At 61.1% G+C, this 19,188-nt stretch overlaps 2 protein-coding genes across 17 annotated transcripts in view; one reads left to right on the top strand and one right to left on the bottom strand.

Moving 5' to 3' along the window:
* RFX1 (regulatory factor X1) overlaps nt 1-10,401 on the top strand; it is a 32,292-nt gene extending 21,891 nt beyond the window's left edge. For all 16 annotated transcript variants that reach the window (XM_078443320.2, XM_060630435.3, XM_060630443.3 and 13 more), the window contains 13 exons: nt 1,011-1,407; nt 3,623-3,804; nt 4,809-4,928; nt 5,021-5,136; nt 5,389-5,507; nt 5,597-5,706; nt 6,029-6,180; nt 6,275-6,372; nt 7,683-7,832; nt 7,915-8,123; nt 8,533-8,686; nt 8,772-8,817; nt 8,955-10,401. In XM_078443320.2, coding sequence (XP_078299446.2) covers nt 1,011-1,407; nt 3,623-3,804; nt 4,809-4,928; nt 5,021-5,136; nt 5,389-5,507; nt 5,597-5,706; nt 6,029-6,180; nt 6,275-6,372; nt 7,683-7,832; nt 7,915-8,123; nt 8,533-8,686; nt 8,772-8,817; nt 8,955-9,124 — 2,023 coding nt within the window. In that variant the 3' untranslated portion in view covers nt 9,125-10,401. The remainder of the gene's footprint in view (nt 1-1,010; nt 1,408-3,622; nt 3,805-4,808; nt 4,929-5,020; nt 5,137-5,388; nt 5,508-5,596; nt 5,707-6,028; nt 6,181-6,274; nt 6,373-7,682; nt 7,833-7,914; nt 8,124-8,532; nt 8,687-8,771; nt 8,818-8,954) is intronic.
* Nucleotides 10,402-10,484: 83 nt separating this feature from the next.
* On the bottom strand, nt 10,485-18,457 carry DCAF15 (DDB1 and CUL4 associated factor 15). The gene is made up of 13 exons (XM_060630460.3): nt 18,277-18,457; nt 16,467-16,564; nt 16,239-16,374; nt 15,414-15,520; nt 15,199-15,338; nt 14,931-15,101; nt 12,551-12,985; nt 12,366-12,457; nt 12,141-12,269; nt 11,926-12,011; nt 11,610-11,714; nt 11,400-11,515; nt 10,485-11,009 (listed from the first exon to the last, which is right to left on the bottom strand). The coding sequence occupies exons 1-13, from the start codon at nt 18,406-18,408 to the stop codon at nt 10,954-10,956; spliced, it is 1,803 nt and encodes a 600-aa protein (XP_060486443.3). The 5' UTR covers nt 18,409-18,457; the 3' UTR covers nt 10,485-10,953.
* Nucleotides 18,458-19,188: the final 731 nt, after the last annotated feature.

Raw genomic sequence — 19,188 nt, 5'->3', positions numbered from 1 at the left:
TGAATCACTAATAAGTTAAGAGGACTCAGAAACCAAAACTGTGTCCAACGATGTCTTGTGAGATGCCTACTCCCCATCCATGGGACCTCCACCCGCATGATGCAGACATAGATAGGAAATGGGGCACAGTCTCCCCCCTGTTCCGGAAACCCCATCCTTACCTTTCCCCACCTCTTTCGTTCACCTGAAAAAATGTTCTGGAGCTTCTTCTTTGGCAGGATCTTCCTCTTTCTTACCCCTTCTTAGGATTCTGTCACCTTTCACTTAACTGTCCTCCAAAGAGGGACCCCAGTTGTTTTTGCTCTCTTGCTATGAACTGCAGCCTTGAGCCCCCGCATCATCTGACGCGGGTCCTGGGACGGTTGGAGGAGAACGCTCCTCTGCCTCAAAGGGATATGCTCTGCACTCCAGAAGTCATCGCTGAATGGCCCCCAGGGTGGCCACAGGATTGAAAGTAGAACCCCTCCCCTTTCTCCAGCCCCCTCTTCCCGTCTCGTTTACTACCTGGGCACCGACCACGTTCTGCAATGCCCTTGATTCACCTCTGTGCTTGCTTCTCCTCTGGCTTCCCGGTGACAACGTGAACTCCCCCAGGCAGGGCTTTTTCTTTCTTACCCACTGTTGGGTCTGTAGTGCCTGCAACAGTGCCCAGCATACAGTAGGTGCTTGATGAGTTGGTTTTGTTTTGTTTTGTTTTGTTTTGTTTTGTTTTGTTTTGTTTTTTTAATTGAGTGAAGTGTGTGCCCTATTCCAAGTGACCTAGCCATTCTGTCTTGGCTTCTTCACATCTGAGGTGTGGGCTCCCATGCCAGGGGCCGTTCTGAGGATTACATGGAAAATTGCGCCCCATCAGGCACCCGCTCAGAGTGGTGCCTGGTCCGGCATGGGTAAATGTTGGCGGCCTCTGGCTCCCATCCTGGGAGGGCCCCGGCGCCACAGGAGCCCCCTCCGCCCCGCCCCTCGGCTGCCCAGCTCCTGCCCGCTGACTCCTGCCTCTGTTTCCCTCTCAGCCGCTCCAGTACCTACCCCTACCCGGAGACGCCGCTGTACACGCAGACAGCGGGCGCAAGCTACTACGAAGCTGCAGGCACAGCTGCGCAGGTCAGCACGCCCGCTACCTCCCAGGCGGTGGCCAGCAGCGGCTCCGTGCCCATGTACGTGTCCGGGAGCCAGGTCGTCACCAGCTCCGCCAGCAGCGCGGGTGGGGCCAGCGGCGGCGCCAGCGGCACCGGCGGTGGCGGCGGCGGGGGCGGGGGCGGCGGCGGCGGGGGCGGCGGCGGCGGAGGCAGTGGCGGCGGCGGCGGCGGCGGCGGCAGCGGAGCAGGCACCTATGTGATCCAGGGCGGCTACATGCTGGGCAGCGCCAGCCAGTCCTACTCCCACACCACGCGTGCCTCGCCAGCCACCGTAAGTGCCAACTCGGGCCCCAGAAAAGGCCTGCAGGGCCGGGGGCGGGGGGGAGGTGCTGGGTGCGGGCGGTGGGTGGTCACTGGTCACCGGCAGCAGGAGTCTTCGCACCCTTGAGGGGGAATCCTCAGATGAAGATGTCCGGGGATCAGATCCTGGCTGTGTAGCCTCAGACAAGTTACTCAGCCTCTCTGGGCCTCAGCTCATATGCATGAGGCTGTTAGACCAGGGCCCCAAGAAGTGTTGTCTCCTGTGATCAGAACTGATGATGGCAGGCGTATAGCAAGGGGAGGGAGAGGCAGGCACCCGCATGGGGGGAGCTGCCCTGAGCAAGGTACTTTGTCCATCTAGAAGGTGACAAGAAAACCTCTCTCTGCCCAGAGGTGGGCTGTATGGAGTCACTTGGGCCGGGCCTCTCACTAGCCCTGTGACTGTGGTTGGATCAGGGCCTAGTAGTCTCAGGGTGGTCCTTGTCCTCTTGGAACTTGGGGTCTGGAGTGATTTTTTTTATTTTTATTTTTATTTTTTAATATTTATTTAGTTTTGAGAGAGAGAGAGAGAGAGAGTGAGCGAGCAGGGCAGGGGCAGAGAGAGAGGGAGGGAGACAGAGGATCTGAAGCAGGCTCGGAGCTGTCAGCACAGAGCCCAATGCAGAGCTTAAACTCAAGAACCGTGAGATCATGACCTGAGCCGAAGTCAGGCGCTTCGCCCACCAAGCCACCCAGGTGCCCCGGGGGTCTGGAGCGATTTTAAATACCGCCCTTTGGGGGCGCCTGGGTGGCTCAGTCGGTTGAGCCTCCAACTTCGGTTCAGGTCGTGATCTCACCGTTCGTGAGTTCAAGCCCTACGTCGGGCTCTGTGCTGAGAGCTCTCGGAGCCTGGAGCCTGCTTCAGATTCCGTGTCTCCCTCTCTCTCTGCCCCTCACCTCCCCTGCTCACTCTCTCTTCTCTCTCCTTCCAAAATAATAAACATTAAAAAAAGCTTTTTTTAAATTAAATAAATAAATACCGCCCTTTGACATAGCCACCCATCATGGACCACATAACCGAGACAGAAGCTTTCTCAGAAGGCAGGCTGAACCTCCCTTATAACCCCCCATGTAGCCCGGCTTCAGGTCTATGTTGTTCGAATGCTGGTTGTGACCCACCCAGCTGATTTCATGACCCTGTAACGGGTCCTTACCCGAAGTTTGCAGACATGCTTCACTAGAACGCTGCCGTCCTCTAGACATTCCCCATTGATAGAAGTATTCCCTCTGTGCTGTTCAATACAGAGGCCTCTGGCCACATGTGGCTATTGAGTGCCTAAGATGTGGCTGGGGTCACCAAGGAACTGAGTTGTTTGTTTTTCCTTACGCTACTTTGGTATAATTGTAGATTCATAGGAAGCCGCAAAAATAGTACAGGGAGACCCCTGTGGGCGGCTCACCCAGGTTACCCCGCCCACTCAGATTACCCCACTAGTTACGTTTTACGTAACTACAGTACAGTATCCAGCCAGGAACCTGGCCTTGGTACAACGCGGGGGGTCTACTTCTATCTTTTTATCACGGGTGTCCATTTGGAAAACCACCGCTACAATCACGATGCAGAACTGTTCCACTGCCACAAAGATCACCCTCCAACTACCCCTTATGGTAACCCCCGCCCTCCTCCCTCCCAACGTCTCTAACCCCCAGTAACCATGAATCTGTTCCCCATTTCTATAATGCTGTCATCTCGAGAATGTTCTATGAATCATACTCCACATGACCTTTTGACATTGGCCTTTTCCACTCAGTATAAATGAATTTAAATAGCTACGTGTGGTTGGAGGCAACTCTGTTGGATGGTGCAGTTCTAGAGAGTTCCATGAGATTTAGTTCCCACCGGTGATTATGCTACGATGTGACCTACAACGTGGTTGTCAGCGTCACAATTGGAAATGGGCACAGAGAGAAGGGACGCCTGGGTGGCTCAGTCTATCGAACCTCCACCTGCAGCTCGGGTCACGGTCTCAGGGTTCGTGAGTTCACTGCTGTTGGCGCAGAGCCCGCTTTGGATCCTCTGTCCCCCTCACTTGGCCCCTCCCCTGCTTGTGCTCTCTCTCTCTCTGTCTCAAAAATAAATAAACATTAACAAAAGAAAAGAAAATAGGTACAGAGAACACTTCACAATGAGTATTCCAGAAACTAAAGCAGTGCCTCATGCTCTTCGGTCCCTGGTCCGGCCCCAGGTTCAGTGGCTCCTAGACAACTATGAGACGGCCGAGGGTGTGAGCCTGCCACGGAGCACCCTCTACTGCCACTACCTGCTGCACTGCCAGGAGCAGAAGCTGGAGCCCGTCAACGCCGCCTCCTTCGGCAAGCTCATCCGCTCCGTGTTCATGGGCCTGCGCACCCGACGGCTGGGCACCAGGTGGGCCGCCCACCCCCGACAGCCGCAAAGCCCGCCCTGTCTCCCAAGTTCTCCAGGGCCTCGGCTACCCCTGTCACGCCCTCGCTCACTGGCCCCTTCCTGTCACACCCACGCATTCCCACCCCAGGGCCTTTGCACCAGCTACGCCTTCTCCTTCACGCACTCTTCCCCCGTATTCTTCCTCAAACGCCGCCTGGCCCCGTTAACCAAAACTGCAGCCTTCCCACCTCCCGCCTCCCTGACTCCCCAGACCGCCCCCTTCCCCGCTTGCTTTTTCTCCTTACGGAGGAGCACCATCCAACATGACTCTGGGTTACTCCCTTCTCTTGTTTCTGATCTGGCTTCCCAATGCTAAAATGCAGGAGCTGCACACGGTTGGTGCTTAAATCAGGGCCTTCGAGTGCATTCATGTAGGGAGGAACAAGGAGCCATCCCACGAACCCACTCTTCCCTTCTTCTCCTTTGCAACGCCCACACCTCCCTGGGGTGAGCCCTGCTCATCTCTCCGGTCCAGTTCCCAGCTTAGGCGTTGCCTCATTCGCTTGCACGTGCCTGACCGTCTCTCTGTGCCGCGGTTTCTTCTTCACCTGTCTGTGGAGGGTGCCAGGAGCACCCTTCAGGGGATAGGGCTGAGGAACACGGGCCTTTGTGCGTGCGGAGCGCTCAGGCCAGGGCCCGCGGTGTCCTTATAACTATTAGTCTACGAGTCCGTGCGGAGCTCCCGGCCCGTGCCAGCGTCAGGGGCCCAGGCGTGCCCTCCGATGCCGGCCCCGCCTTCCCAGAAGGCCGTTGGCACGTGGGGACCTCGCCTGACACCCACAGCCCCTGTCCTTCCCCAGCGCGGCGCCCGCTCGGCTCTGTGGAACACGGGTCTCGCCCCCGGGCTGTTCGTCCCCCAAGCAGAGAGGAGGCAGGGGTGACGGGAAGGGCCGGGCGAACAACCGGAGCCCTCCACCCCCCCCACCCCGGGCGCAGCCTGGCCCTCACCCTCTGCCTCCCCCCAGGGGCAACTCCAAATACCACTACTACGGCCTGCGGATCAAGGCCAGCTCGCCCCTGCTGCGACTGATGGAGGACCAGCAGCACATGGCCATGCGGGGCCAGCCCTTCTCACAGAAGCAGAGGTAGCGGGAAGGGGCGGCCCCGCGCGGGGGGGGGGGGGGGGGGGGGCAGGGCTTGCTGGCCTGTCTCAGGGCCCCAACCGCCCCCTCTGCAGGCTCAAGCCCCTCCAGAAGATGGAGGGCATGACGAACGGCGTGGCTGTGGGGCCGCAGCAGGCCGCGGGGCTGTCGGACATCAGCGCGCAGGTGCAGCAGTACCAGCAGTTTCTGGGTGAGAGTGTCCTGGCCCGCGGGGCGGGCTCTGGGGCAGGTCCGAGGCCTCCGGAGAGCATGCACATGGTTCCCTTGTCCCCCCGCCCCTGCCGCAGAGCCTCACCGTCCCCCACTGCCTGCGGGGGGGGGGGGGCCCTGCTGGGGAGGAGGGTGATGACAACCTGATACGATCCCAGGGAGAGGCCTGGCGGGGTGGGGGGTGCGCGCAGGGAGAGGATAAAGGCCTCATGGTGTCTCCTCCCGCCTCCAGATGCCTCGAGGAGTCTCCCTGACTTCTCGGAGCTTGACCTCCAGGGCAAAGTGCTCCCCGAGGGCGTCGGGCCTGGGGACATCAAGGCCTTCCAGGTCCTGTACCGGGAACACTGTGAGGTAGGGCAGCCGGCTGGGTGGGCAGGGGTGAGGGAAGGCCATGCTGCCCCACGCCCGCCCCGTCCCTGAGCATCCAGCCTCCCCAACAGGCCATTGTCGACGTCATGGTGAACCTGCAGTTCACCCTGGTGGAGACGCTGTGGAAAACCTTCTGGAGGTACAACCTCAGCCAGCCCAACGAGGCGCCTCCGCTGGCCGTGTGAGTCCCTCAGTGGGAGTGGGGAGGAGGGAAGGACGTGGGGCACTGTGTGAGTCAGCAGCACCCGGGGCCGGGGCAGCCAGACCTCGGCCATCATGTAGAAGGGGGGCATCTGCCCGAACCCCTGCAGTCTGGGGGGTGTACGTGGCCTTGTGACCCCCACCCCGGAGCGTGCCTGTGTGTCGGTCTGACGGCGCGGGGGGATAGCGCGCCTCGCCGGGCCGTCTCCTCCCCGCAGCGGGTGGGTGCCTGTGCCCGTCTGACCCCGGGGGCATCGGGGCCCGTGTCAGCCTGACCTCAGGGGCGGGGTGGGTGTCCACAGGCACGACGAGGCTGAGAAGCGGCTGCCCAAGGCCAGCCTGGTGCTCCTCTCCAAGTTTGAGCCAGTGCTGCAGTGGACCAAGCACTGTGACAACGTGCTGTACCAGGGCCTGGTGGAGATCCTCATCCCTGACGTGCTGCGGCCCATCCCCAGTGAGTGCACCACGGCCACACACACCCCCCCCCCCACCCTCCCGCCTCCCCCCTCCCCCCTGCGGTCCTGATACGCCCCCGCTGCCACCCACAGGTGCCTTGACCCAAGCGATCCGGAACTTTGCCAAGAGCCTGGAGAGCTGGCTCACCCACGCCATGGTGAACATCCCAGAGGAGATGCTGCGTGTGAAGGTGAGGGCGGGCCGAGCGGCCAGCCTGGGTGCACAGCCCAGCTCCTCCCTCCTGGCCATGGAACTGTGGGCTGGGGGCCTTGGTCTCCCCTCCCCGTTAGAGAGGCAGTTCCTGTTCCCTCAGAGTGAGCTTTGGGTGTTGTCTTTACAAACCGGCTTCCTCAGGTGCCCACTTCTGAAACGCAACCCCTTGGTGGTATTTTTGTACACGATCCAACATCTTAAAAAAATAAAAACCAAATGCAGCTTGAAGTAGTTCTCTTCAGACGGTTTCAACAGGGGGGGAAAAAAGCACCATCTATAAGGTAACAGAATAATGGCCCTCTGCATCAATGCTGCACATTCACTGCTTAGATGTGAGGGATTAGATGCGACGTGCTTGCTCTTGAGCGAAAAAAGTAAAAGGAAGAAAAGGGTTGTTTTGTTGTCCTTAAAATGGTAACAAGACAGTCGTACAGAACCGGACATCTGAAGCATCACCCCTGAGTGCACTGCACACTGGGGGGGGGGGGGGTGATGGGTGGAAAGAGTAGAAGCTGGATCCAGGGGGAAGCCCTTCAGAACTGGCAAGACTCATGTATTCATTCATTTATTCAGCATGCATTTATTGAGCACCTGCTGTGTGCCAGCACAGTTCTCAATGCTGGGAGCACAGAAATGACGGAGATGAACAAAACCCCACCCTCCCTGACACTCAAAGGAATAACAATCCAAGCAATGCCCTTTCTAGGCAGTGCCCTCAGAGTTTGTATTGTGTCCTTTAATTAAAAATAATAATAACACGGGGCACCTGGGTGGCTCAGTCGGTTGAGCTTCTGACTCTTGATTTTGGCTCAGGTCATGATCCCAGGGTTGTGGGATTGAGCCCCGTATCTGGCTCTGGGCTGAGCGTGGCACCTGCTTGGAATTCTCTCTCTCTCTCTCTCTCTCTCTCTCTCTCTCTCTCTCTCTCTCCCTCTCCCCCCCTCCCTCCCTCCCTCTGTCCCTCTCCCCTCTCTCCCCTGCTCATGTGCACAGTTTTTCTCTCTCGCTCAAATAAAATTTAAAAGAAAAGAAATAATCTGGTCAGACACATTGCATTGATTTTTTTTTTTTTTTTTTTTTTTTTTTTTTGTCCCATACTTTGGGTGTCCACCCAAAGTTTGAAAATCCCAAACCCCTTGATTTCCCAACAAAAACGACAAGATACATCCCTCCCTTTCAGGAGAAAGAAAGGATCAGAGAAGTTGCAGTGTGTGGGGCAGGGGATGGCGGGGGTGGAGGTGGGTTCCACACAAGCCACAAGCCTCCCCCCCTCCCCCCGCCCCGCAGGTGGCGGCGGCCGGTGCCTTCGCGCAGACGCTGCGACGCTACACGTCGCTCAACCACTTGGCGCAGGCGGCGCGGGCAGTGCTGCAGAACACCGCGCAGATCAACCAGATGCTGAGCGACCTCAACCGCGTGGACTTCGCCAACGTGCAGGTGAGCGCGCGGCGGAGCCGGTGAGCGCGGGGCGGCCCCGGGGCGGTGGCTGAGCCGCGGGCACGTGCCCGCTGTATTGCAGGAGCAGGCCTCGTGGGTGTGCCGCTGCGAGGACCGCGTGGTGCAGCGTCTGGAGCAGGACTTCAAGGTGACCCTGCAGCAGCAGAACTCACTGGAGCAGTGGGCGGCCTGGCTGGACGGCGTCGTGAGCCAGGTGCTTAAGCCCTACCAGGGCAGCGCCGGCTTCCCCAAGGCCGCCAAGCTCTTCCTCCTTAAGTGGTCCTTCTACAGGTGCGCTCGGGCCCTGCGCGATCCGGGCGGGAAGGGGCGGGGTGGGAGGACCTTGATCTGAGGGCGGGGGCTTAGGGACGGCTCCTCCCCTCCGGGGGCGGGTCAGAATGGGATCACAAGAGGCCCCGCCTCCTCGGGGAATTTGAGATGGGAGAAGACCTTCCCCCCCCGCCCCCGCCCCCGCCCCCGCCTTCCCTGGGGCTCAGGTGCCCTTTTACGAAGGCGGAGGCCCTGTTGGCGGTGGGCTGGGTGATGACCGTTTGCTGTCACTGACGGAAGCCCTTGGGGAGCCAGCGCGAGGCCGGGCCCGCGTCGCCGGGCTTGCCGGCGCTTGGGGTCTTTGCGGTACTATACGGGGGCGAGAGGCGGGGCCGGGCCTGACGGTCTCCTCTCCCGCCGCCGCCTACAGCTCCATGGTGATCCGGGACCTGACCCTGCGCAGCGCTGCCAGCTTTGGGTCTTTCCACCTCATCCGGCTGCTCTACGACGAGTACATGTACTACCTGATCGAGCACCGCGTGGCCCAGGCCAAGGGCGAGACCCCCATCGCCGTCATGGGCGAGGTGCGCGCGGCGGGGCGCCCAGGGCGCGGGCGGGCCCCCCCCCACCCTTGGCGGGACCCTCACCCCTTGTCTTGCCTCCTTGCAGTTCGCCAACCTGACCACTTCGCTGAACCCCCTTGACCCGGACAAAGGTAGGCGGGGCGCATCCCTACCCAGGGCCTGAGTCCAAGGGGCGGTGACCCAGAGGGATCGGGGCGGAGGAGGTGCCCACGGTGCTCTGGGGGTGCGGCCGCCACACGCTGAGCCGGATCTGCTCTGTGTGCCCCAGACGAGGAGGAGGAAGAGGAGGAGGAGAGCGAGGACGAGCTGCCACAGGACATCTCACTGGCAGCCGGCGGAGAGTCACCCGCGCTGGGCCCGGACGCCCTGGAGCCGCCGGCCAAGTTGGCAAGGACAGACACACGGGGCCTCTTCGTGCAGGCGCTGCCCTCCAGCTAAGCCCGCGGCCTCCCCCCACCCCGCCCCGCCCGCCCCCGCCGCCCATCCACGCCAGGGTCCCTCACAGCTTCTGTGGCTTCGCTGTCACCGTTCCAGCCTCGGCCAGGGCCGGGATGGGGGCCTCCAAGACAGGGAAGGCTAGGGGGTCCCCGCCCCCAGTGGGGCCGGCACCAATCACAGGGCCGGGGCGGAGCCGCAGCTGCAAACTGACACAAAAGACGTGCCTTAAGGAACCCGCCTCCGTGCCCAGGTGCCCCGTGGGACAGCCAGCTTGGCTCCTTGGCCTCCGAGGCCTCAGCATCTCCCTCTCCCATCCCAGGGGGCAAGCAGGCAGGCCCCCCCCTCCCCTGTGGAACCGTTAACTTATTCAGCTCGCTGGCTTTGCACAGTCTGTCCTGGGCCGAACCCTGAGCCCCAGGTGGGCACAGGTGGGCGTCACCTGGGGACCCCCACTGTCAGCAGCAGCCCCGGGACCCCTCCCCCAGCAACCCCACCGCTCCCCACTCCTTGGTATAAGTGCAATTAAAGCCGTGGGTGTCGCATCTTCTCCAGAGCTGGGCCCTCCCTTGCCCCGCAGCCCTAGAGGGGGGCACTGCCTGGCCTGGTCGGGGGGTAGGGTGGCCGGGGGGATGCCGCCTCCAGCTTCCAAAGAGCAGCAGGCGGGGCTGGGCGTGGGAGCCCCGAGGGGCCTGCTGCCGGCAGTGGGGTCCAGAAGTGCCCGCGCCCGTCCCGGCCCAGGCTGGGGGCTCCACTCCCTCAGATCCAAGACCGCAGTGTCCCAGGCCGCCCGCCTCTGGTTTGTAATGGAACCTCCGCGCTCCTCCTCTCCCAGGAGACTGTGCTTCTCCTCCGTGCAGTGCGCCCCGCCCCCCACACGACTATTGTGCGATTTTTGTGAGCCGCCCGAGCGGAGTTGGTAACTTGTTGGTTTTTTTCCAACCATCATGGCCTTATCTGTTCCGGTTTTCTCAGTGTCTTCAACCTGTGAGATAGATGTTTATGGCAAAAAGCAAAAAGCAAAAAGCAAAAAAAAAAAAAAAAAAAAAAAAAAAAAAGGAAAAAAAGAAAAACCTGAACCTATTGTATAAAAATCACTATTTTGTGTGCTCCGCGTGCTACAGCTTTTGGGGTGGCCCACCCCCACTCCGTCCCCCCTGCCCTCGGGGCCTCCCCTCTCCTGGCCGTGAAAGTGTCCACGCGTGTGGTAGTCTAGTGTGCCGAGCTGTTTTCTACCTTTTTGTAGTCTTTCTTAAAACACAATAAATTCCGCTGTGATATTTGGCTACTGCTGACTCGAGGGGCCTCGGGGCTGGGGGCTCCAACTGGGCCCCGAGCGGCAGCAAAGGGAATTCAGTGAGGCTCAGAAATAAAACATTTATTACATGAAGAGGAATGACGGGCAGGGGGAGGGGATGGCCACGAGGTCTGCCACCTCAGGTGGGGGAGGCGGGGACGGGCAGGGCAGGGGAAAGGGGTCCATTCGGCCTCCCCGGGGGGCAACGTCCACACCTGTAGCCAAGGAAAGGGGCAGACGCGCAAAGAGCAAGGGCCTGTGCCCAGCGCGGGGTGAAGGTGGGCGCTTGAGGCTGGTGGGGCAGGGGGCTCCCTCCCTCTGCCCCTTCCCAACTTAAATAGGCATAAATAAGAAGCGTCCAGACTCTCAGGCCACCAGGGGCTGCCCCACCCAGCCCCCTTCCCCGCAGCCTAACACTAGCGCCGTCGTCAGTCGGTCACCGGTCGGCCGGCCAGCCGGGGAGAGGCTGCCAGGAAGGCGGCCAGCTCCCAGGCCGCGGAGGTAGTTGGAGTCAGTGCCCAGAGCGGCCGGGCCCTCACAGCACAATCCACGTGTACCTCTCGCTGTCTGCCAGAACCTTCAGCGAGCACCCTGCAGGGAAGGGGCAGAAGGGAGCCGTGGGGTCTCTGCGGGCCCAGGCTGTGGGAGGGGTCCGCCTCTTTCCCCGATCCGATTTGGGCCACACGAGGTTCCAGAAGGCAGTGAGCCTGCTGCGTTACCCTGCAGCCACCCGGCAAAGGTCTGCTGAACGAAGGACTGGCCGCGGTTCCCCGGGCGCCACGCCTGCCGCGTCCTCTCCTAGCCGGCCCCTCGCCTCGCCGGGCCTGCCCTCCTCCCCTCACCCCCATTCCACCGTGTCCAGTGGCACAGCCAGCGGACTCCTCCGCTCAGGAACACTGAGGAATCAGCACCCGCTCCAGGCCTGGCATGGCACCAGGGTAAGGACCTCAGTCCTGACCGCCGTCGGGTCACGGGGCCCACCTTTGTGCAGCGCCTCGTTGGTCATCCTGTTGACGTAGCGGCCGCTGCTCTCAGGCACCAGCCACTTCATGACCATGTCCACGCAGCTCTTGCGGTATGAACTCCAGACACTGCCGCTGAGGGCAAGGGGGTGAGGGCTCTCATCACCCAGGCCGCCCACCCCCGTCCCAGGCCCCCCCCCCACCCCCCCCGGCCCCAGTCCCACCTCACCTGGTCTGCCCCTTGACCTCGGTCAGGTCGCCTACACTGACTGTCACGAAGATGCCTGTGTTGAGGTCCCATGCCACTTTGAGGCTGGTGTGATAGGTCTTTGGTCTGCAGTGGGTGAGGAGCAAAGGAGAAAGGGACGGGACCAACGGGTCCCTCAGCTGGGACCCAGGCAACCCTGAGGGGCTTCTGTCTTTGGAACAGTAATGGAGTTTGGGGGGCAGGGGAAGTCTTCTCACATCCCCACTCGCCCACTCCCCTGAAGTATCCGAGCGCGGCCCGCTGCTGGGGTGGGGCGAGGGGCATCCCGCTCACTCACCGGAGCTGGCCCTCCTCAGTGGGGGACGGGAACGCCAGGAGCAGCAGGCCGATGTTGATGAGGACTTGATTGGTTTCCGGGCAGACCTGGGGGGCAGGGGCGCGGGGGGGAGGGCAGGCAGTGGGACAGTGACAGTTATTGGGGGTGATGCCCAGAACAGAGAGGCCCTGGGCACCGCCCCCCCCCCCCGCCCCCCGTTCCCTCCCTGGGCCCACCTCGAGGATGACAATGTCGTAGTCACTGAAGGAACAGAACTGGTGGGCCCAGGTGGCATCATGGCGGATGACCTCATTGATGACGTATTCGAAGTCCAGCGTGAGCTGCTCCACCGTCAGGTACTGACCCTGTGGGCAGCGGGCGGAGGGCAAGACTGCATCAGCTGTCACCCCAGCAGGCTCCCCAGGGGCCGCCCCTAGGCCTGCCCCCCCACTGGCACCAACCTGGACGGCAGCCTGCTCCCTCATGGGCCGCAGATTGCGGCCACGGAGATCAGTCACCACAAAGGGCAAGGAGATCTTGTCATCCTCGAACTCTGAGGGGGCAGGAAGTGGGGGTAGGGGTGGTGGGAGGCCTGGCTGGCCTCCCATGCCTGGGGCCCTGCCCACCGGGTGGGTTCCCAGCTCACCATCTTCCGCTTCGGTCCCTTCGCCGGACCCCAGCACGTAATACAGCTTGGTGTAGTTGACGTAGCCGGGCTCAGGGGCTGGTGCCTCCGCCGCAGGGGGGCTGTCTCGGGGTACCACCTCCCCACACGGGGCCAGGGGCTCTGAGGGCGGGCGGCAGCGACTGCCCGAGGGCCCCGGGCAGGGGGGCGGCCGGGCTTCCTCCGAGGTCCCACCCTTGGCCTCTCTGGCCCTGCGGAAGATGTCGGCCACAAACTCCTTGGCTTTGGCGATGGCGGGCGAGGGCTCAGGGGCCCCAGGGACCCGGGCGGGGGCTGTTTCGGGACAGGGACTGGGGAGGGTGGGGGGCACCTCAGGGCTCTGAGGCCCAGGGGGGCTGGGAGGGGCCGGAGGGGAGGTGGTGTGGTCATACAGGATTTGGCAGAAGTTGTTCTCGCCTGAAACGAAAACAGTGAAGGGGGGCGGGGTGGGGGGGGGGAATGTCAATAAACAAGTTCAAATCTAGGGCACTGCAGACCTCCCTCATTGCCCGGGGGCAGGGCGGTGGGGGGTGGGGCGGGTGGTTCTTAGAAATCCACCTTGGGGACACCCTTCTAGAAGACTTCCCTATGCTGAAAGATCAGTTGAAAACACTCAGAAGGGGAAAAGGCCTTACGTGCGCGTGCAAACACGTGCATAAACAATACCTTCAAGCTTTATTTCTGAGCATCTACCAGATGCCACACTGAGGACGTGAGGGAACGAGACGCAAAAATCCCTGCCCTTGGGGAGTTCACGGTTTACAGTGACAAAAGCTAAAAATCACCAAAGTCTGAAAATTTACTCCATAGCCCTCCATCCTCCCCAACGGGAGCCTGACTGACTTGGGCACACAGTGCCCATCTATGGGCACCATCAGGAATGTGGGCTCGCCACGGACAACCCCAGTGTGTTCAGGGAGGAGCACTGTGGCTGAGCCCTGGGCCCTGCCTGCACCACCTCCAAAGGACCCCCCCCCCACAATCAACACTGAGAGGGCGGGGGCTGTGTCCTCCCAGTTCAGAGACTGGGGAACGAGGCTCAGAGGGAAACTTGTCCAAGGGCACACTGCGTGACGATGTGAACCAAGGCACTCCTGTCCACCAGAGTGGACGACGGCCAAGTCAAAACTCCCCCTTTGTGTAAACAGTGTCCTATGGCGAGGTGTTAGACACGGGTGACGATGTCCCCCTCACCCCAGTGTGCACAAAGCTGAATCCTGTCCCACGTGACCCTTCCTACAGGGACCCATAGCCACAAGTACCGGGCGCAGGTATCGGCCTCAACGAGGCCTGGGTTCTGGAGAGGGCCCTGCCCACAGTGGCACAAGCAGCCAGGGAAGGAGGCCCCTGCGTGGGCCTGGGGACAGGACATCCTGGCCCTTGCTGGTTTGTGGCTTAATTGTATACATTTAATCCTTTTTTTATATCCACTCCACTCCCTCTCCCAGGGACAACCATTTTAATGTACTTAGTGGGTGTCTTCTTACTGACTCCATTCTTAACGAAATCGGGACGTAAGTGGTGTCATTGACATTACAGATCTCCTTGGTTTCTTTTGCGTTTGGATGGGTCTTCAAGGCATGCTCCACAGACACGCGTGCTGGGGCGCTCAGTGGACTGCCGATCCAAGGGAATCACTGCCTTGTCCTACCTCCCCGATCCCCAGGGATGGACGCCAGGTAGCCCCTACCACCAAAGCCTTGGACGTGCCCGGGCTCAGGCCGGGCTGCGGTCACATTGTTGCCCTGTGGCCCTGAGGGTGCACGTGAGGCCCCAGGGTCCCCCATCGCCGCCAGTGGTAACATCAACCAGCTTAACATTAGCTACTCTTAACATTAGCTACAAGGGACATCACCTTGTGACTTTCACTGGCGTTTTTTCCTATTCCCGAAGACATAAGATGGCCTTCTGTCTACCAACTGAAATTTTAAGTGACCGTTTCTGCTCGAAAAGGGCACTGCACTGTCCAGCATGGTAGCTGTGGCCACATGGGGCTACTTGAGCTCAACTAAAATTAAATAAAATTTAAAAGTCAGTTCTTGGGTCACTCAGCCGCTTCCAAGTGGCTACCGGTGGCGGCTGGAGCGGACACGGCAGATATAGACCATCACACCCCTACGGAAAGTTCTAGTGGACGGTGCCGGGGTGGAGCATGGCTAGCTTCGGATCCCGTACTCCTGCTGTCCAGCTGTGTGGCCTTGGACAAGGGACTCCACCTCTGCACACCCCGGCCTCCTCATCTGCCGTGGGGGGGGGGGCAGTGACAGGACCACCCTCGGGGGGCCGCTGGGCGGAGTCGGCAGGTCACGGGCTCTGAGGCTTACAGCCCGTGCTCGGCCCATCGTCGGGCCCGGGGGCCTACCTGCCGAGTGGACCGAGACCGCACAGGCCACCAGAGAGTAGCTGGTGTTGAGCAGCACCACCTGGTCCTTCTTGAGCTGGAAGGCAGGCTGGAAGGTGGGGAAGGGATAGACCACCTGGTACTTGGTGTGCAGCATGAAGCCGTGCCGCAGGCACTGCGCGCTGGGGTCGCCTGCAGCAACACAAGCCACCCAGGCTCACTCCCGGCCGCGGGGCGGGGCGGGGGGGGGGGGGGGCAGCCCGCACCCCGAGGCCCCCAGCCCGCTCACCCGGGTGGGCCCGGCTGGCTTCCCGGCAGGCGGCGCAGCGGCCTGGCGACGGCACCGCCACGGTGCTGATGTAGATGTCTCGGTGGTTCTCGTCACTCATCATCATCATGTTCATGAGCATCCCATTGGCCGAGCGGGTGCTGGGGGCCGGCACACCTTCAGCGGCCTGGCCCACGCACCACCCTCGCCGGGCCTTCCCTGTCCCCGGGTCTTACTTGAAGCCGAAGACGATGACCTTGGAGGCATCGCTGGGCCACTCGCACACGGTCAGGTACAGGTCGCTGTAGATCTCCTCATCCTGGAAGAGCCGCACCTGCCGGACCTGAGCAGCACGGCCGGGGTCGGTATGGAGTCAGAGCAGGTAGGGTGGGGGGAGAGGGGGCCCAAGGCCGCACGATGCTGGCCTGGAATCCGAGCTGGGGCTGAGCTGGCAGGAGCGCCCTTTCTGGGGGGTGGGGGGGGTGAGGGTGTGTGTGACTCCAGCCAGGGAGTCTAAGCAGCCCCTGTACCGTAGCCTGTGCCCTCCTGAGGACGGGCAGGGGAAGCTACCCTCACAACTAGGGGAAGCAGGGAGGCGGCCTGGCACGGGAGGAAGCGGATAGAAGCCCTGCCTCACAAAAGGGGACCCTGCGAGACACATCGGTTCCAAGCCGGCTCCACCCTGAACCCTGTCCACCTCCCTGGGCTCACGTATCAGCTGGTCTGACAGCACTCACCTGCTGGAATGGGGGGGTTCAAGGAGTCAAAGTCAGGGTTAAGCGAATGGGGTAGCAAAGCTAACGGCTCCCCCCTGGCCTGAGCCCGTCGTGTTCCGCAGGCTAGATGTTGAGCCGAACCTCACGAGGGTGCTGCTGTCTACCCGCTTTCAACTACGAAAACGGCAATCTCGTGTGGCTTGACCTCACACGTGGTAAGTCCTGACAACGACCTTAGGAGTACGATTTCTCTGCTTTACAAACAAGGAAACTGGGGCTCAGGGGTGCTGTGATCTGCGGGTCCTGCTGCTGGAAGGGACAGCCCAGCACCGGGCCCAGCCCTACCAGCTTGAGCTTGCTGTGCACGTTGAACTCCCACCAGTACAAATGGTAGATGTAGAAGGAGAAGTCGTCATCCCCGCTGCTGCTGGTGTAGGAAAGAACGTAACGGCCGCACTTGGAAAAGCCCAGGAAGATGTGTCTGTGGGGGTGGGGGCAGAATGGCCAGGTCAGGGCCAGCCTGCCACCCCACCCAGCCACCCCCCTGCTCAGCCCAGCCTCACGCAGCCTCACCCTGCGTAGAGAAAGTCCTCGTCCACAATGTTCTTGAGGGAGACGCAGACCCTGGGCGGCAGCTTCCGGAAGAGGCGAGGGGAGAGCTGCCCACTGATCTGGGGAAGGGGTGGCCCTGGCTCTTAAGGCACCATCGCCCCCCAGTCCCCTCACCTAAAGCAGAGTAGCACCCCCAAGTTCTCGCCCAGACACATAGCGCCCCCCCCCCCCCCCCCCCGCCAACTATGACGGTCAAGAGGGGTCCAAGCTCCAGAAGGTGGGAATAGCTGGGGAAGATGGCTCAGCTGGGCCTCATTTGAGCCTCGCTCTCCACGAAGGACCCATGCCACCCTCCCAGCCTCACACCTCTTCAGTCTCAGAGCCCCTCTTGCCCAAGCACCCAGGTCCTGAGGACCAGCACTGGCATCACCTCCTCCAGGAAGGTTCCCCAGTCAACCTTGGTCACACGGGGCCACACTGGCTGCCTTCCTAAAGGCTGTTTCCAGTGGGTGTCCTCCACCACTAAAGAGGCTTGACCAACTGCACTCACCTATTCCTCACCCACTAGCCTACACACAGGGTGCTCAGGGCCTTTGGGACAGCCCTGGCCTCAGGGACAGGTGAGGAGGCAGAAGGGTGGGGCTGACCAGTGACCTTCCAATTTCTGCCCAGTTCCCCCTTCTCAATTAACCTAGCCGCCTTCCAACCGACTCCCTCATCCCAAAAACTTCAAGGAAGAATTTGGGGGGGGGGGGGGACAGGCAGGCACAAGCTGAGTGCTAGGGGATCAGAGCACCCGGGTCCTACAGCCCAATCTGAGTGAGATACTTGGCCTTGCCCTCAAGAGGTTACAGTCTGATGGGAAACAGCCCTATCTGGGGAGCTCTCTGGCACACTCTTCAAGGAGATCCCCGTCTGATGGAACAGCCCTGTTGGGGAGGCCCAGGCTGACGGGAGACACAATCCCAGTCCAGGGAGCTTCCAAGCTAAGGGTGGAGCCACAGACCAACCCAGGGAGCAACCAGGCTGAGGGTGGCGGCTATCCCTGCCCAAGGAACTCGTCAAAAGGAGGAGACACAGCCCTGCCCTCACAGAGTTCCCAACCTAATGGAGAAGGCACTCTCGCTACCCACAGGGAAACATTTCTGCCCAGGTTGCTGCTGACCTCACAGCAGATTCACATGTCTGCCCTCCCGGAGCTCCCAGACTGATGGGAGATAGATACGCCGACACATTGTAAGTTTACAGTCTGATGGAGAAGTCAGAGCCCTGCTCAGGAAGCTCCCAGTCGAGGGAGAAGACCAGGCTTTCTCCAGGAAGATCCCTCCCATTCGATGGGGGAGGCAGACACAGGTACAGGAACTCCCAGCTCCCGTGTGGTCAGAGCCGGGACAGAGAGAGGAACACCAGGCAGAGGAAGCCCAAAGCCGGTAGCAGGGGCTCTGCCAAGGGGGCGGAAAGGCTCCATAACGGAGGGGCCGTGGGAGCAGGGTTTTGAAAAACGAGTCTGACCCTGGATCGCCCCCTTTCTCCTTATTCCTCCAGCGACCCCCCTCCACCCAAGCTCTTTCCCGGCCACCTCCAGCAGCTCTTCCATCCAAGCCCCCTACCGCGGACCCCGCCCCCAGCCCACTCCATCCAAGCCCCCGTCCCAGCCCCCTCCATCCAAGTCCGCTCTCCTGGGCCCCGCCCAGCCCCCTTCCTCTGAGCCCCCTCCCCCGGGGCTCCGCCCCCAACCCCTCACCCCGCGAACTCCCTCCCTCCCTCCCTCCGCCTCCCTCGTCCCTTTTCCCCACCCTCCAGCGAGCTCTCCCCAGACTCCAGGCCTCACCTTGACCCGCTCCAGCTGCTTGAGGACGTGCTCCCGCCGCCGCCCCGCTGCCCGCTTCCCCCCGGCGCCCCCGGGGCCGCCGCCGCCGCTCCCGGCCCCGCTGTTCCGCTCCGATTTCGAGCTGGGCGCCATTTTCACCCCCTCCCTCCACTTCCGGAGCAACCGGCCTTTTCGTCCCACCCCCGCCTCCTCCTCATTGGCCCTTTCTCGGCATTGCGGCCAGTCTGTTGGGTGAAAGCCCGCACTTGGGGCCTCTTCCCGCTACGCCTGTCCATCAATGCGATCTCGGCACTTGATTGGTAGAAACGGCACAACCCCCGTGGTCCGCCGCCGTATCCCCGCCTTTCCGCAAGGACGCACCCATCAGAGGCCCCATTTGCGCCCCTTGCCGAGATGACTTTGACCGGATAGGCGAAGGCCCCTATCCGTCTCGGCGGCGTCACGCCCCCCTGCGGCTAGTGGGTTTCCATGGAGACCGCGGGCGGTCCAGGCCTGTGGGCGGGGCGATGGGAGTCTGTGGTCCACAAGGGCCAGAGTCCCCAGCCTAGTGATGTCGGCGCTCTATACGGAGGTGCAGAGGCCTGACAGTATCCTGAGACCACCAGGGCAGGCCGAAGAAAGGGATTTGCAAAAAAAAAAAAAAAAAAAAAAAAAATGAGATTCGATTAAAAACATCTTTCGTCGAAAGTAGGGACGGCCTGGTGGGATGACGATGACGATAATGGTAGAATCTATCGCTTATATAGCACTTCACATGTGCAAGACACGGTTCTGAGCTTACAAACAATTCTACGTAGTAAGTCGCTGTTGTGCCCATTTTACAGATAGCAATACTAATAATTGTTGAATGCCTGCTGAGTATCATTTTCATATGTGTTAGCTCATCTAGTCTTCACAACAGTTTTGTAGATA

Source organism: Panthera onca, chromosome A2, assembly GCF_046562875.1.
Source record: "Panthera onca isolate mPanOnc1 chromosome A2, mPanOnc1 haplotype 2, whole genome shotgun sequence".
NCBI lineage: Eukaryota > Metazoa > Chordata > Mammalia > Carnivora > Felidae > Panthera > Panthera onca.
Note: the sequence above shows the minus strand (reverse complement) of the source record. Positions and strands in the feature narration are given on the sequence as shown.